The 15,365-nt window shown below is 45.9% G+C and overlaps 1 protein-coding gene across 1 annotated transcript in view; it reads right to left on the bottom strand.

The window, feature by feature from the left end:
• Positions 1–8,450: 8,450 nt before the first annotated feature.
• The window catches only part of BRINP1 (BMP/retinoic acid inducible neural specific 1), a gene marked incomplete at both ends in the record, with an annotated part of 123,921 nt that continues 117,006 nt past the window's right edge, over positions 8,451–15,365 (bottom strand). Inside the window, one exon of the mRNA XM_082656999.1 lies at positions 8,451–9,591. Within this exon, the coding sequence (XP_082513125.1) occupies positions 8,451–9,591 (1,141 nt within the window). The remainder of the gene's footprint in view (positions 9,592–15,365) is intronic.

Raw genomic sequence — 15,365 nt, 5'->3', positions numbered from 1 at the left:
TTCCCGGACAGGGGCATGAACCCGTGTCCCCTGCATCGGCAGGCAGACTCTCAACCACTGCGCCACCAGGGAAGCCCAACATCTAAAATTCTTTAATCACAATGTAGTTTATTCATTCTGCCTTTCTGTCTGTGTGTCACTGTAAGAGAAAGAAAAATTGGTTTGCATGTTATGGTCAAGAACAATAATTCTGGGACTTCTAGGATAGGCGAGATACAAATAGCTTGAGAAAGTGGGGTGACAGCAGGAAGCTGAATGAGAAACAAGGAAGATATCTTTACACAACCCCACCCACTGTCTACAGAAGTCATTCTCCATCCTCCCCAATTATCCCAAAGATCCCATCCAGCTCTGTGGGGGGATGGGCCAGGGATAGATTTCAGGAGCCTTGGATCAGACTGGTTCCAGCCCATGTTGAAATGTAGGAATAGGCCCAGCTGGAGATCAAAGGCCTCCTCTTTGTATGCTAGGCATGGAGAACAGACTATGGCGTTCATCTCCCGCTCACCACCTGCATATTTCACTCCCTCAGCACTGCTTTCCCAGAGAAGAGCAATGCACAAATCAATAGCACTTTGCCCAAAAAGATGGTGGACCTACCTGGAGCCAGCAGGCTTCCCTGAGGTGTCTGAGCAGGACTGTGAAATGTATCTGGGCTCTGTGCCAGGTCCTGCTCCTCCGGATGGAAAATCTGTCCTAGACAGCCCGTTCCTCCTGGGTCCCTGCTGAAGCTCTGACTCCAGGAGTCAGTACATTTAAAGCTATCTGGGTACCCTTGACTCTGGCTCACAGAGGAATTGAATGGTTCTGTAATAAAACAGTGGTGCCAGATGCCTCTTAAGGTCTGGATTATGCTTATAAATAACTTTGTTAGGCCACTTATTTTCACTAATTGGGGAAATCGTGCAGCATACTTAAGAGACCTATTTTTGGAGACTGGCAAATCATAATTCCATCACTAGCTGTGTGACCACAGACAAGTTATTTCATCTTTCTAAGACTCAGTTTCTTCATGTGTAAGCTGAACTGATAATTCGACCCCCCCTCATTGGGTTGCAGTGAAGTTAAATGAGTAACTCGCATCAAATTGTTACTGTGGTGTTTGGCTTGTAAAATGAGCCCAACTGATGTTAGCTAGTATTATGAAGAATATTATTTTGCGTATCTGTCTATCTGAAGTATATTTTTATTTCTGTCACCTGTTTAACAGATAGGCTTCCTATATGCCAGCCACAGTTTTAGGCTCTCAAACATATGTAGTTCTCATAACCAGCCATGTTAGAGAGAACCTGTTAAGAACCTCATTTTCACAGGAGAAGAAATTGAAGCACAGAGAGGTTAAACATCTCAGTCAAGCAGCACAGGTAGTTAAGTGGATGAGCTCTACTTTCTCTTGTCTCCAGGCTGTACCCTTAGCTACAGCCCTATGCTGCTAGTTATTTTCTCATGTCAGGAATAATGTTGACTATAATGGTTAAATCACTCACCTGGAAGTTGGGGGATCTGAGTTTTAATCTGAGTTCTAATCCGAGGTGTCTAATAATTCAGGAAAACCCAGCTCCTGGGTCCAGGCTTTAAGCACAGCATCCTTTTGCACACTAACAAAATGCTAGGTGATGTTATTATTAATTTATAATTATACATTATGCAATTACCACCATATAATTAACGATCTCTTGGCAGCGTTTGTAATCACCCTCTAATTTGTAAGAACGTTACAGTTTCCTCACTGATGCAAGCCTGTGGCAGAGTCACACCAATCTTGGGTCCCTGGTTAAGGTTTGCAGGGATCACTTGACAGGGAGAGCACAGCCATCCCCGGTGACATCAGTAGGAAAATTTATACCAGTAGCTTGGGAATCCCTTCTTTCCCTTATCAATCAGCTTGGAAGCTTTTATTTAAAACTTTTGTCAAAGCCGTTTTCTTCTTGGCATAAATGGCTCCATGTAGAAGTTTTATGGAGACTGTGAAATCTTGACTGTGGACAGGCTCCTTGTTCATTCTTAGGATTCTTAGGGAAATATTGGCCCTGGGGTGGAGCCAGTGCAGTTCTGGTTGTGGACGCTTACCAAGCAAGGAAGTTTGGGAGTGGAGGTCAGATACTCAAATGACAGTCAACTTGTGACTCATGAAGCTCATTTGTTTATTCCAAGCTATTTAATGGAGGTTTTCACTTAAACTGATTTCACACTGTTATAGAGTAAATATCTGTGTCCTAATATTGATACATTGAAATCCTAAACCCTCAAGGTGCTGGTATTAGGAGGTAGGGAGGTGATTAGGTCATGAGAGTGAAACCCTCATTAGTGGGATTTGTGCCTTTATAAAAGAGACCCCCGGAGAGCTCTCTTGCCCCTACTGCCACGTGAGGACACAGTAGGGACAAAGCCCTTTATGACCAGGAAGTGGATCCTCACCAGACAGTAAACGTGCAGGTGCATTAGATCTTGGAATCCCCAGCCTCCAGAATGTAAGAAATAAATGTTTGCTATCTGAGCCACTCCATCTATGGTATTGTTGGAATAGACTGAATTGAGTAGGACAAACCCTCTCTCTTTCAAACTTCATGTACTATTGTACCAGGCTCAGTGAACCAGACTCTCTCTCCACTGATGATGCAGTACTTACCAATGCATGCCTGCTCATCCTGTAACCAAGCTCATTACTTTCTGGTTTAGAGACCTCTTCCTTTTAGTTAGTGCTTATACAGAATGTATCTACTTCATACATTTGGGATTTTGTATATTTTGGGTTTTATTAACGTGACCATAACTGTCATTTCCATTAAGGTGTTTACCTGTATGTTACTGTATTTTTTTTTTTTTTTTTTTTGCGGTACGCGGGCTTCTCACTGTTGCGGCCTCTCCCGTTGCGAAGCACGGGCTCCGGACGCGCAGGCTCAGCGGCCATGGCTCACGGGCCCAGCTGCTCCGCGGCACGTGGGATCTTCCCAGACCGGGGCACGAACCCGTGTCCCCTGCATCGGCAGGCGGACTCTCAACTACTGCGCCACCAGGGAAGCCCTACCTGTATGTTTAAAACTGCCTTCCCTAAGGGCAGGATTCAGCTATCTGAACTACATTACCTTGATATGAGATTCTAGGCCAAAATATGCTTGAGATAGGGTAAAGGGAACTGAACCCACGCTCAGTGTTCAAGACTTTTAGGACAACTTTGGGTGCAACTCCTCATCTTTGAAAGCTGAAGTGTTAAATTTCATAAAATAAAGGTCTAGGCAAGACCAGAGGCACTGACTGAAGGTTTGTAGTATTCTAGAATGTTCAAGAAAGATCATTAAGGGATCTGTGAAATATTATTCAAAAGTGTATGTGAAGTCTCCATAAAGCAGTCTCTGTAAAACTTCTACATGGAGCCATTTATGCCAAGAAGAAAATGGCTTTGACAAAAGTTTTAAATAAAAGCTTCTGACCACATTTTTATTGGGAAAGAGTCCAGAGCCTTCACATTTCTCAAAAAGATCCGCAGTTCCCCCAAAGTAACTATGACTTTCGAGTTGATTTCCTCCCCATTGGTTCCAAACTGTCCCATCCCATTCCCTGCATCTGTCTTGATCTGTGAGTTTTTGGGAGGAAAGGGGGTTCCAAGCCAGTCAGAGAATGTACCATATGCCTTGATGCTGAATGCTTACCATTAGATCCAATACTGAAAAGTGAGGGATGACCTTCCACTTGTAACTTCAGGCCCTGATAATGATTTGGAAACACAGGGATATTGAGAAAGGAGAGTTCATTCAGGTAACCTCTTCCGTCTGTAGGTTCTCAGGTTGGCAGAGCTGGAGCCACTGGTATTACTCTGTTCTTAGGAAGAGAGTACTCTCCGCTCAGCCTGAGCTCATTATAACCAACCAAAGATTTGCATTGATCTTCAATTGGAAAAATGCCTATATAGAAGATTTTGGTGACATAGAAAAGAAAGATAGAGGAGAGAGAGAGGATATTTGCATATGAGTTTCTGTACATTATTAGCTTATTAGTTTAAATGTCATGGAACTGATTCTTGGTTAGGAGGTTGGACTGGACAGTCTTTTACTTGGAGGTAGTGAAAAGACAACTGTAATCATGATCAGTGTTCAAGACTTGTAGAATAACTTCGAGTATAACTCTTCATCTCTGAAAGTTGAAGTTTTACAGATTCTTAATGACCCCTTTAGCCTAAAGAGTCTATGGTTCTATGTGTCCACTCTTCTCTCCACTTTCCCTACTGAATTGACCATCTTTAATCCTAATAATGTGTTTTGCCTTAAAGTCCACTTTGCTATTAACAGTACTACATCAGCTTCCTTTTAGCTAATATTTGTCTAGGATACCTTTACGCATCTTTTTATTTTCAAACATTTTTCCCATTACTTTTTTTTTTTTTTTTTTTTTTTTTTTGCGGTACGCGGGCCTCTCACTGTTGTGGCCTCTCCCGTTGAGGAGCACAGGCTCCGGACGCACAGGCTCAGCGGCCATGGCTCACGGGCCCAGCCGCTCCGTGGCATGCGGGATCCGCCTGGACCGGGGCACGAACCCGCGTCCCCTGCATCGGCAGGTGGACTCTCAACCACTGCACCACCAGGGAAGCCCTTTTCCCATTACTTTTAAAAGTTATAACTTGTAGTCTGACCACCTCTGTCTCTTTACTGGCAAGTTTTGTCCAAGTACATTTATTGTGATTATTTGTGTGGCAAGTTTTGTTATTATGTCTGTTTATGTATTCAGCTATTTTAATGATTCTTTTGTTTCTCCTTTTCTGCCTTCTTTTTAATTAAAAAACTTTCCCCCTATTAATTTCAACGTTACACATTCTCCATCTATTATTTTAGGGGTTAATTGCTTCTCATGCTTTGACTCTCTGATAGCTTCCCCCAATCATTTATCACCATCTAGTGGATACATATTATTCTTCTCACTTTCTTTCCACAAACAGAGAATAGGAGAAAATGTTTGTCATTGAGATAAGTTTATCAACATAGACAACCCAATAAGATACTCTACATTTAAAATATATCCTTGGAATCGGATAATCCCAAAGCCTCTTTCCCTCTTTTGTGTCAATTTGTTTTACTTCCTAATCTTTCTTCCACTTTGTGATCTGTAGTGCCTGTGCAGCTATGATTTTAATCAATGAAGGGAGACTTTGCTGTTAGTGTGAAGTCTTCTTGTCCTCCTCTTTGAAGGGGGCAGATATGCCAGGGTCCAGAATTTTCCAGTGATTTTATTTGATAGCTAATTAATGGCCTTCTGTGGTTTCCATGGCAATGCCATGCTTTGCTGCCAGGCTTATCCAAATGGGTACTCTGTTCACTCTTTTACCTTAGCATCAGCCTGTTAATCAGACACCATAGGTCCTTGGTTGCTGCATCAAACTGGTAAACACTAACTGAATTAAAATCTCACTTGAGGGCTTCAGGCTTCTCTTCCTCCCAGCTGGAGGGGAACCTTGTTAGCTCAGAGCGGGACCCAAGCAAGAGATACTTGGAAATCCACATAACTTTGTGTCCTTTTATAGAAAGTATTTTCACTTCACCTTTGAACAGATATTTCAATGTCTGAATCTCTGAATCTCTGTGTCCTTGAAAATTTATATATTTCCCTGATCTTTCCAATCATTTGATATTGCTGTATTCTCTTTGTAATATAAAGTGATGTAATTACTGTTGTTAGGGTAATGGGAAGAAACCTTTCTTACACACATACAAGCACACACACACACACAGTTGGTGAAGTCTGGGGAAGAACTCGGGTTGAATGCTGTAACTGAATTCAGATGAGGATTAGGTAGCACAGTGCATATGAAGATTGTCCTGTTACCTGTAAAGGGCTGTGTAAATATAAGGGGTTATTACGTTACGAGTACTTGGAACTTCTTGGAAGGTAGAGATGAAAGAGAAGGGAAGAGAGACAATTGAATTCATTCTTTAGGTTATAAGGCTTATGGATGGTTATTTCAACTTCTCATTAGAGTCGAAATCCTCACTTTCCTTGGAAGGATTATCATTTAAAAGGATACCCTTTGACACTATTATTTTTACTATTTTAACTGACCCTCAAGTACCCATACATATTTATTCCTTTGTGCTTTCGCATTCTCTGTTCCTTTGGCCCTTCTGCTCCTTGTTATTCGCCCAAGTCCTATTCATTTTCAACACTCAGGATGAACATGTCCATATAAAGCCTGTACCAACTGCATGAACAGAATTCATAACTTCTTCACGTCTCCTCCCTCCCTGTGTGTGACCCCACAATAGCACTCATCATAGTGCACTGTAATTACTGTTTACTTTTTAATTGGTTCATATGTCTCTTTCCTTAATGTGTGAATGGCACAAAAGCATGGACCATTTCCTTCCAAATCTCATTTTTCTGGCATGCCTCATTCATCTACTAGGTGTTGAAGACATGTTTAATAATTTACTGACTTTCTGCAAAATCTTGTGCTTGATAAATAGCTGCTATGTGACCTCTGGCATGAAGAATTTCCAACCTAAATGAACACCGAATCCTCTCAAAATCTGAGGTCAAACAACTATGTTGGTGTGAAGTGCACATTAAGTGTTAAAGTTCGTATCAAAATATATGCTAATTCATACTAAAAACTGGAACATTACATTTGGAATTTCACTATGCAAAAAACAGGATATATCTTCCCCTCCACTCCCCCCTGCGCACTCACACTGAAATAAGCTAGATAATTCTTTACTTCTTCTGCACTGAAGCCCTCTCCTTTCATCTTAAAATAAACTATAAGGGGGCAGGTATTCTCTTTGAGTCATATTATTACAGACTCTGGTGACCCCTGAGATAGTTTTTGTATTTTATCTACAAAAGCATTGACATGAGGAAAAAATGCACATTCTAGGACTGGAACCAGTGAATGGAAGGTACACAGAAGCTGGTAAAGGTACAGAGAACCATCTAATAATTAGCTCTATTTTATAACACAAGCTGGAATGAGCACTATTGCTCTCCCCCAGTGAAAGGGGAATCCAAGGAACGTGGAAGATAGATCTAATGAGCTTCCTGTTCCTGGAATGGTCCAGTTAGCAAACAAGGGTATCTCCCAAAGACAGTAAAGAGATTTGCACTGGGCAGACGTCGAGACCAGAAGAGTCCTATTTTCTCTCCCAACCCTGAAGTGTGTGGTCCTGTTTCTCTGCCAATTTGGAAATGAAGATTCGAAGCACCTCTAGCTAGTACCACCCTAGCAAAAAGATAAATGCAGAGTTCCTGGAGAACTGGTAAGAAATGGTATTTGCCCAAATCCTCTACAGAAGTGCTTTGAGTTTTCTTTCTTGCATCTCTCCTTTCAGTTTAAACCCCAAGTCCCAGACAAGGCTTCTCAGTTTTCAGCGATGCCCAAGAAGTGGCAGTGTTAGTGTATTTGTGTGTCTGTGTGTATTGAGTTAAAGGACCTTTTTTTAGATACCTACCTGGGGAAGTCAGCCTGGCAGACCAATGCACTATTAAAACCTACCCTAGTTTATTTTGGTTATTGATTTTTCGTCAAACTAAAGTTTAATATGCAAAGCATTTCTAGGAAATCTGACATCATTTCTTTTTGGAGATGGTAGGTAAAAGGGGTTTCTTGATTAAAAGAAAAAGAACTATCAAAACAACCTGAGACTGAGAAACCCTCATCCCTTGGCAGTTTAGTTGGAGTAGACACACAAGTGGCCAGCATGATTTAGACGGAGCCAGAAGGCAGGGCTCAAATCGCTATTCAGGCAGTAACCATGTGTAGCCAAGGGCTGCCATTTCTCTCTGAGGCTATTTCCCAAACTGAATCAAGGAGGTCACTAAGCTGATATCCAAGGTTCCTTACTGTTTTGAACACCCTGTGATTATGTGAATGCCGCTCCCCCCCAATCCCACCTATTGCCCAGCTTCGATTGGCTTCAGTTCATTCAGCGTGAAAGAAGCTATCTGGGTGAGACAGAACTGTCGTTGCATCCCCACCCTTCTGTGCAAATGAATCAAAAGAACCACAAGGAATTAGGGATAAAGAGGAAAGAAATCATAACCGAAGAAATATCTTCTTTATCTATGTCCATTTCCTCCCACAAGGAAAAATGGCAGTGTCGGTTGTACATTACATATATCTTTCTTTTTAGTGTTTAATCTTAGCACCTGCACAGCAGAGATCTTTACAATTCATTGCATATGCTCTCTCTCATCTCCCCCCTCAATACAGCACCTGAGGCCTAAGAAGCAACTCCCTCCAAGCCCCTCCCAAGGCTGAGACCCTTCTTCACGACAGAGTATAGAAATAACAAACATGCCCAACGGTTTTATACAGTTGCTAGAATGTTTTCGTTTCCAACGAATGAAGATTTTTCCTCCTTTCCTTTGAATATTAATTACATTTTACAAATTTGTGTTTGTTTTGCTTTGCTTGGTTCTGTTCTGTTTGTACAACAAAAGGGAACGTCCGTGGCAAAGAGTCCAGGTTAACAGAGCTTGGCTGTCATCTGGTCCGACTGTTTGAGGATCTCGGTGTTGTAGAGGTCCAGCGCGTGGTTCACCCTGATGATCTCGCTGTTGGTCAGTTTCAGGCGGTGTTTCAGCATACACGAGAACAAGTCCAGCTGGGGCTTCCCCGGGGCCACAGGGGGGGCCAGGCGATTGATTCGGTCCCGAATATCTAACAAGAGGAGCATCACAGACGAAGAGGAGTAGAACTGGCCGCCCTGCGTGTAGGACTGGTTGACCTGCTGCACGGCGCTGCGGAGGAGGTCGGCGTTGAACCTCAGGCTGTACCCGAACACCTGCACATCCGAGATCTTGATGTAGAACTGCCTCTTGGAGGGATCGGACAGGTCCACAGGGCCCTGGCCAGTCTCATTCCGTAGGAGGGTAGGTAGCCGAGTCCGACTACGTAGGTAGATGTGGACCGTCTCAAAAAACGTTTTCCACCGATTGCCCAGCAGGAGGGTCCAGTTGTAGCACTGGCTGTTCTGGAGACGGATCTTCTCCCAGCGCGGGTAGCCAAATTCCCCGAAGGGCATGTTCCAGCCCTCCGAGTGGCTCCCGCTGAAGGGGTTGATGTACACGAAGAACATGGGGTCCAGGCTGCTGTTGCGCATCTGGCAGATGCGCATGGACATGCCGATCACCATGTGGATGAAGTCCATGCGGTTCTTGTTGCTCTTGAGAGTGAGGGACATGCGCTTGCGCCACCGGGGGTCAAAGAAGGTGTCGAGACGGATCTCGTTGCTGATGAAGGTGGTGTGGACGTAGAGGCGCGAGTCCATCTTCTGCAACAGGTACTTTAGCTCCAGGTCCTGGAAGTCCAGGTCGGTCTCGAAGCTGATGAACTGCTCGCTCCGCTCCGAGTCCACGTTCTGTGGTTCGCAGCGGCCTCGATACAGCTTGTAGCCCTTGTTGCAGGAGCCGCAGAGCGAGATGTTGGCCAGGCTGCACATGGCACAGCTGTTGTTCCCTCCGATGATGCAGGGGATGGGGCGCTGGCACAGCGTGGTGCTGCCGTGGCACACGCAGCTCCTCTGGCTCTCCAGGAAGGTTCCCCAAAACCCGTTCTCATTGCAGTAGAGAAGCGACTGGACCCTTGCAAGCCACTGCTGAATTGTCCTGAGGGGTAGAGGTGAGATGGAGAATGTTAACCATCGTGGGTGGGCTTGTGGTTGTCCAGCTAGTAATGCAAAGTGGGGCTATGCTTATCCAACTGCTAATGCAAAGTGGAGCTGCCCAAAGAATGAAAGAACTGGGTGGAACAGTTATCATAGGAAGGGCACCTATGATAGTACTACAAGAACTACACTGCAGTTCCTGCTAATGCCACAGAGCAGCTACTCGACCTTGTACTCTACCCTGCTAATGTTCAGTGTCCTCATCAGTAAAGGGAAGGGGTTGGAGTGAATGTTCTTTGAAGCCTTGCAGCTCTATAATTGTATTACTCATTCGTCCCGCAGAAGTTTGATTCAGAAAATTAAAGCGTATGAACTCAAAAACCCCTGCCGGATGACAACAGATTGTAAAAGACCGGCAATAAGAAGAATTTAGGGGTTAATTCTTTTAACCTGTGCCAGGTGTTTCAACCCTCTTCACAGATTCCTCCCATGAGGTTATATAACATCCAAAAACTTCAACAAAAACAAATTATATTTTATATTACTCTGGAGATCAGGAAGTGCTTCCATACTTATGGTCTTATGTGATCCTCCTAGTGGCTTTTCAGAACAGGTAAGAAAGATGTTATTTCCCCCATGTTTTCCAGAGCTCCAAACTCTCAGGTCAGTGAAATTTCCATCACGACATATACCTCTAGGCCCCCCTCTCCACAGCCCCTCAACACGTTTTTAAACAAACCCAAGCCTGTCCGCACATTCCAGCCTCTGAAACATTCCAGTGAAGGTACATACTAGATCAGATAAGAAGCAACAGAAGAATAGGTAAAAAGATGTAAGACAGTCAGCTTAGTGGCCTCTCATCTTTCCTCATTTCTGTGCAAGTCCCCTCTTCCACGCTACAAATAATCCGTTACATGTGTCTAGCACTTTTTACCCCGCACAGGGTACATTCACTCCCATTTCCTCACTTGAGCTTCACAACCACATCCCCAGAATAGCTTGGGACTTGAGGTCAGTCCGAGATCGCTTCAAATCCTGGCACCTCCACTCCTGAGCCCAGGGAATTCCCCCCACACCGGGCTGTGGTGAGGATGGCATGAATTGTTTTGTGAAGTCTGTGTCCCTAACTTACTTGGTAGGTATTAGGGACTCCATAAAAGTTAGTTCTTGTTATTCCTGCCAAGGGACTCTCAGCTCCACTTTCTAGACATGGCAGGAGAAGCTCAGAGGTGAAATCATACAATGAGCGAGTACAGGAATCTCCTGGCTCGTAGCTCTTCAAACAAGAGTCAAGGAAGCCTTTCTTAAGGCTCTCACGTGCTGTGGTGATGTTGACGATGATGACGACCGGGGCGGCAGTGGTTCCTGATCCGCATTTTTGAGAACTGGAAGTGGAAGCCCTTTTGCATTGTACTGCATCTGGCAGGAAGTGCTAGCGATCTACCTATTCTATCACTTCCACTGCCAAGCCACAGTCACCAAGCCCAAGAACCATGAGGTAGGCAGTACCGCCTGATATTGAAAGGCATGTGCGCTGGCCCAAGCAGAACTGAGTTCGAGGCTCAGTTCTGTAACCAGGAACAAGATACTTCGTGTCTTTGAACTCAGTATCCATATCTAAAAAGAGACTAATAAAGCCCGTCTTAGGCAGTGAGGGAGAGGATTGAATGAGACGGTGTATTTAAAGCATTGAGCACAGAGCCTGGCATAGACCAATTATTAAAAAGGTAATAAGAAGTACTCTCATCCCAGAGAATAAGCGCTTCCTTTGAAGGCACTGAGACACTCTCAGGGATTTCACTATCCCTCTGGGGTTGGAGGGAAACCGTGTGGTTACTTGGGACATTTGGAAATGGATACTGTTGCAACGGCTTCCCAGGATGCTGTGCTTTAAAGGAGGTGCTTATCGGCTGAGAGAAAGCGGAGGAATAATTAGAGCGCTCTTTGAAACAGCTCTGCCTTTTAACTTCACAGAACGATCCTGGCTTTGGCAATGAAACCTCCCTCATAACATTCAAAACACTGTATTGAAACCCCTGGTTTTTTGGTCAGTTTCCCCTCCAGGCTCTAAGGCTGGAGAGAGGGGACCCCCTCCTTCCCTGAGCATCTAGCTCAGAGCCTGGCTCTAAATAAATGTTTCCTGAATGAATGAACAGACAAAAATTAATATTTTTCTTATTTCTCACTTAAAAAACAAACAAACTCCTCTTCTCTCTCCCGAACTGCAGAATTAGTTTTCAATACCTTGCACCCGCACAGCTCCAGGCCTCCCCGCTCTCTGCTTCGTGGGACCAATCCCATTACAGCCTGGAGAACAGCAGCGGGCCCAGCCTTCAGGAGACGAAGCTGGAATGATAATGAGCCATGCGGCTCCCAGCTCCCCAACCAGAACATTGACTGAATATCGGCTATGAGTCATCTGATATTTTTGTGAGCCGCAGGGGCACGCCACACGTCTCTGATTGCGTGTGGTTCCATCTGACAAGAGCGTCATTTCAAAATGCCTCTTTCAAATGGCCCACACTTGCCCCGTCACTCCCTCTCCAAGTGACAGGACAGTACCCCATTTAGAGCTCCTCTGTTCCCATCTGCAAGGCATTCTATAACCCCGTAGAGCGCCCCCTTTCTCGTGTCTCATCATTGGGACCCTTTGTCAGGACCGCATCCCCCCACTCCTTGAATCAATGCCTCATTGTGGCTGAGCTCTCAGCATTCTCAGTGAGGGAAAGAGGAAGATGCAAGTTCCCGGTGAGGCTGCCACAAGCAAAGGGCCGAGTGGCCAATTAGGATTCCAGCCCCGTCGAGCAGGAGGGACTGGGGACAGAGGCCCTCTGAGGCGCAGCAGAGAACTGCCTGGCACCTGCATCTCCTGACCCCAGAATAATCGTGAGGTTGTGGGCTGTATCAAAGAAGGCATTAATGATACTGCTAGAGGACTAAGAGGCGGGGCACGGGGAGGGGGGCTGGGAGCGCGAGGCCCAGGGAGAGGAGAAAGATGGGCACTGGGGAAGCGTGAGGAGAGAAGGAACGGCCTCAGTGATGGAGGTGGAGGGGGAAACAGGGAGCCCGACCCAGGTGAGCAGACGGGGGCTGTGGACGAGGAGGGCTGGAGAGGGGAACGGTGACGGGATGCAATTAGCGTGGGCAGGATGGAAACGAAGACACTCAGGCAAGCCTTCATGCGTCGTAACCCCCGGGGCCACGGGAGGGCACACCACCCTTTTCTGAAAGGGGGGTGGGGTCAGACGGAGAGCAGTGTTATCGGGGAGCCCCGACTCCCAAGGCCAGGGAACGTTCTTTAGCTTTCAGTCCTTCGTTTTGAAGAGAAGAGCAAAACCAGACAAAACAAGCTCGTCCCAGTTTTTTGCATGCTTGTCCTTAGCACAAGCAACTTCTGATAATGAGGAGTCCACCTCAATCAGGGCAATCTCCTACACCTTCTCCATCTCCAGCCAGTGCTCTGGGGAGTAACTGCTGCTATTCAGAAACCCTGCCACGCTGGAAGGCATGCAGCATCTTCAGTCAGCCAAGGGAATCCATGGCTCACAACCGCCGAGCGCTCACTGTGTACCAGGCGTGTGCCAGAGCTCTCCCAGAGCAGCATGGAGAACCGTCCACAGCACAGGTGAGGAGAGTGAGGCCTTGACAAGTGGGCTAACTTGTCTGACATCACAGAGTCAGTCCACATTCAAACACCAAGTTCTCTAACTGCAGCACCAGTGCACTTTCCGACGTACCACAACGTAAAATTATAACGACAAAGCCAGCAAGAAGGAGGAAGCAGGCCACAAGAAGAGAAATATATTGAAATAATGGAAAAATACTGAAACTTTGAATGTGTGAAGGGCCTATTATCACATTCCTTGCTTCCCCTGGACCTGCCAGGATCCCTCTCCTCCATTCACAGATAATTGGAGCTCACCGACAAGTGCTCAGGGAGAGGCTGGGGACCAGGGGTAAGAGGGAACGCGGTCTATAAATACCATTTCCCAGGCTGGCTGGTGACAGCCCACCTCAGCTCTGGCAACAGAGGAGCGGCTTAATAGGCCAGCTCCAGAGAGATGGGGCGGGGGCAGTTTTCACAGAGGGCTGACGCAGACCCACTGCAAGGCATTCGGTGTGTGGCAGTGAGGACCGCGATTTCAGATGCTTTTCTCTGTCCCTGGGGATCCAAAGCATCTTCTCTTTGCAGCCAAAGCTGAACTCCAATACATCCAAATCAGCATCTTTCTGCTGGATGGGATTTCAGTTCATTATGATGGGAGGGGTGGGGGGAGCAGGGGTGAGGGGAGGGCAGGAAGCTGCATTTTTCTTCCTAAAGCTGGAAAACCCTGGGGCCTGGTAAGTAGGCTCCCACAGAGGTTATACATGAAGCTACTTGGACCACAGAAGCAGAAAACCTTCAAGAAGAAGCCTTGGAAATATCCAGCCCAGCTCCCTCATGTTTAGACCTGAACATTGAGATTTAGTTGCTTAGGTGGGGGATCAATGTTTCTTGAGTGCTTTCTTTTTTTTTTTTTTTTTTTTTTTTTTGCGGTACGTGGGCCTCTCCCGTTGCGGAGCACAGGCTCCGGACGTGCAGGCTCAGCGGCCATGGCTCACGGGCCCAGCCACTCCGCGGCATGTGGAATCTTCCCAGACCGCGGCACGAACCCATGTCCCCTGCATCGGCAGGCGGACTCGCAAACACCGCGCCACCAGGGAAGCCCTCTTGAGTGCTTTCTATATCATGGCAGTCAGCCTTTATCCCTACATCAGCCCCATGAGATAGGACTCCTTTGAGAGGAGAGGGCATGAAAGACCAGAGAGGGACTGTGACTTTCCCATGGTCACACAGCATGGACGTAGATCAGAGCTCAGGATTTCTGGATCCAAACCCTGTGTTCCCTCCATTTCCCGCTGTACTTTTCCTACACTCTCAAACCCAGGCTGGAGGAGAAGCTAGGCTCCGGGCCATGGGGACACCTCTGCTGCTCCCCTGCAGGCTCTGTCTTTGCCTCAGCCAGGATTTTCTGGCGACCTGACAGGCCTCCTGGTGACACAGCTGGAGTCGCTCATCATTTGGAGGACAGAGGCTATGCCACCCAGGGTTTCCCATCAGTGCTTTCAACAGGGCACGCCTCCCTTTCGGAACCACCTGGTGGGAAGCCCAGGCTGGGATTCCTAATTCAAGCAAACTTCCTGCTGATTTTAATTGGAGGTTTTGCCCAAGACAGGAATGCAGTGCCAGGCCAGTGGCATTTTAGGGAAGATCATAGGAATCGAGTGCCAAGGAGAAGGGGGGAACAGATTTAGGCTAAAATAGAAAACTATAATCCATAAGTCCCATTTGCCTACCAGGAGTGTTTATTTAAAAGGGAGAGGAAAGTTTAAAAAATGAAATCAGAGTTCTGAATCAGTCATTCTTCTATTAATTCCTAAGACTCTACAAATTGTGTACTCTATAGACCAGAGACTAGTGGTAGACTGGGAAGACAAACAGTTGTTTTTAGGTTTCTGATGATGCACTGTTTAGGGGGTGTGCTGTGTATGACTCTGTTGTGTGTGTGTTACAGGAATAGTGCTGATACAAGATGAATATATCAATGGTGTCAGAATGCTTGGGGCTCTACTGAAAGAAGCCTCGATTTATGGATGTGCTAGGGTAAATTATAACTGGCCATCAGACCCAGTCTGTGTTCATCATTTTCCCCAGATTCATATTTAGCTTTAATCATTCCCCTCCTTGAGTTTCTATCATTGACTTAATAGTTTGTTTTCCTTCCTTTAGTTCTT

The sequence above is a fragment of the Grampus griseus genome, assembly GCF_964374135.1.
Source record: "Grampus griseus genome assembly, chromosome: 6".
Classification (NCBI taxonomy): Eukaryota; Metazoa; Chordata; class Mammalia; order Artiodactyla; family Delphinidae; genus Grampus; species Grampus griseus.
Note: the sequence above shows the minus strand (reverse complement) of the source record. Positions and strands in the feature narration are given on the sequence as shown.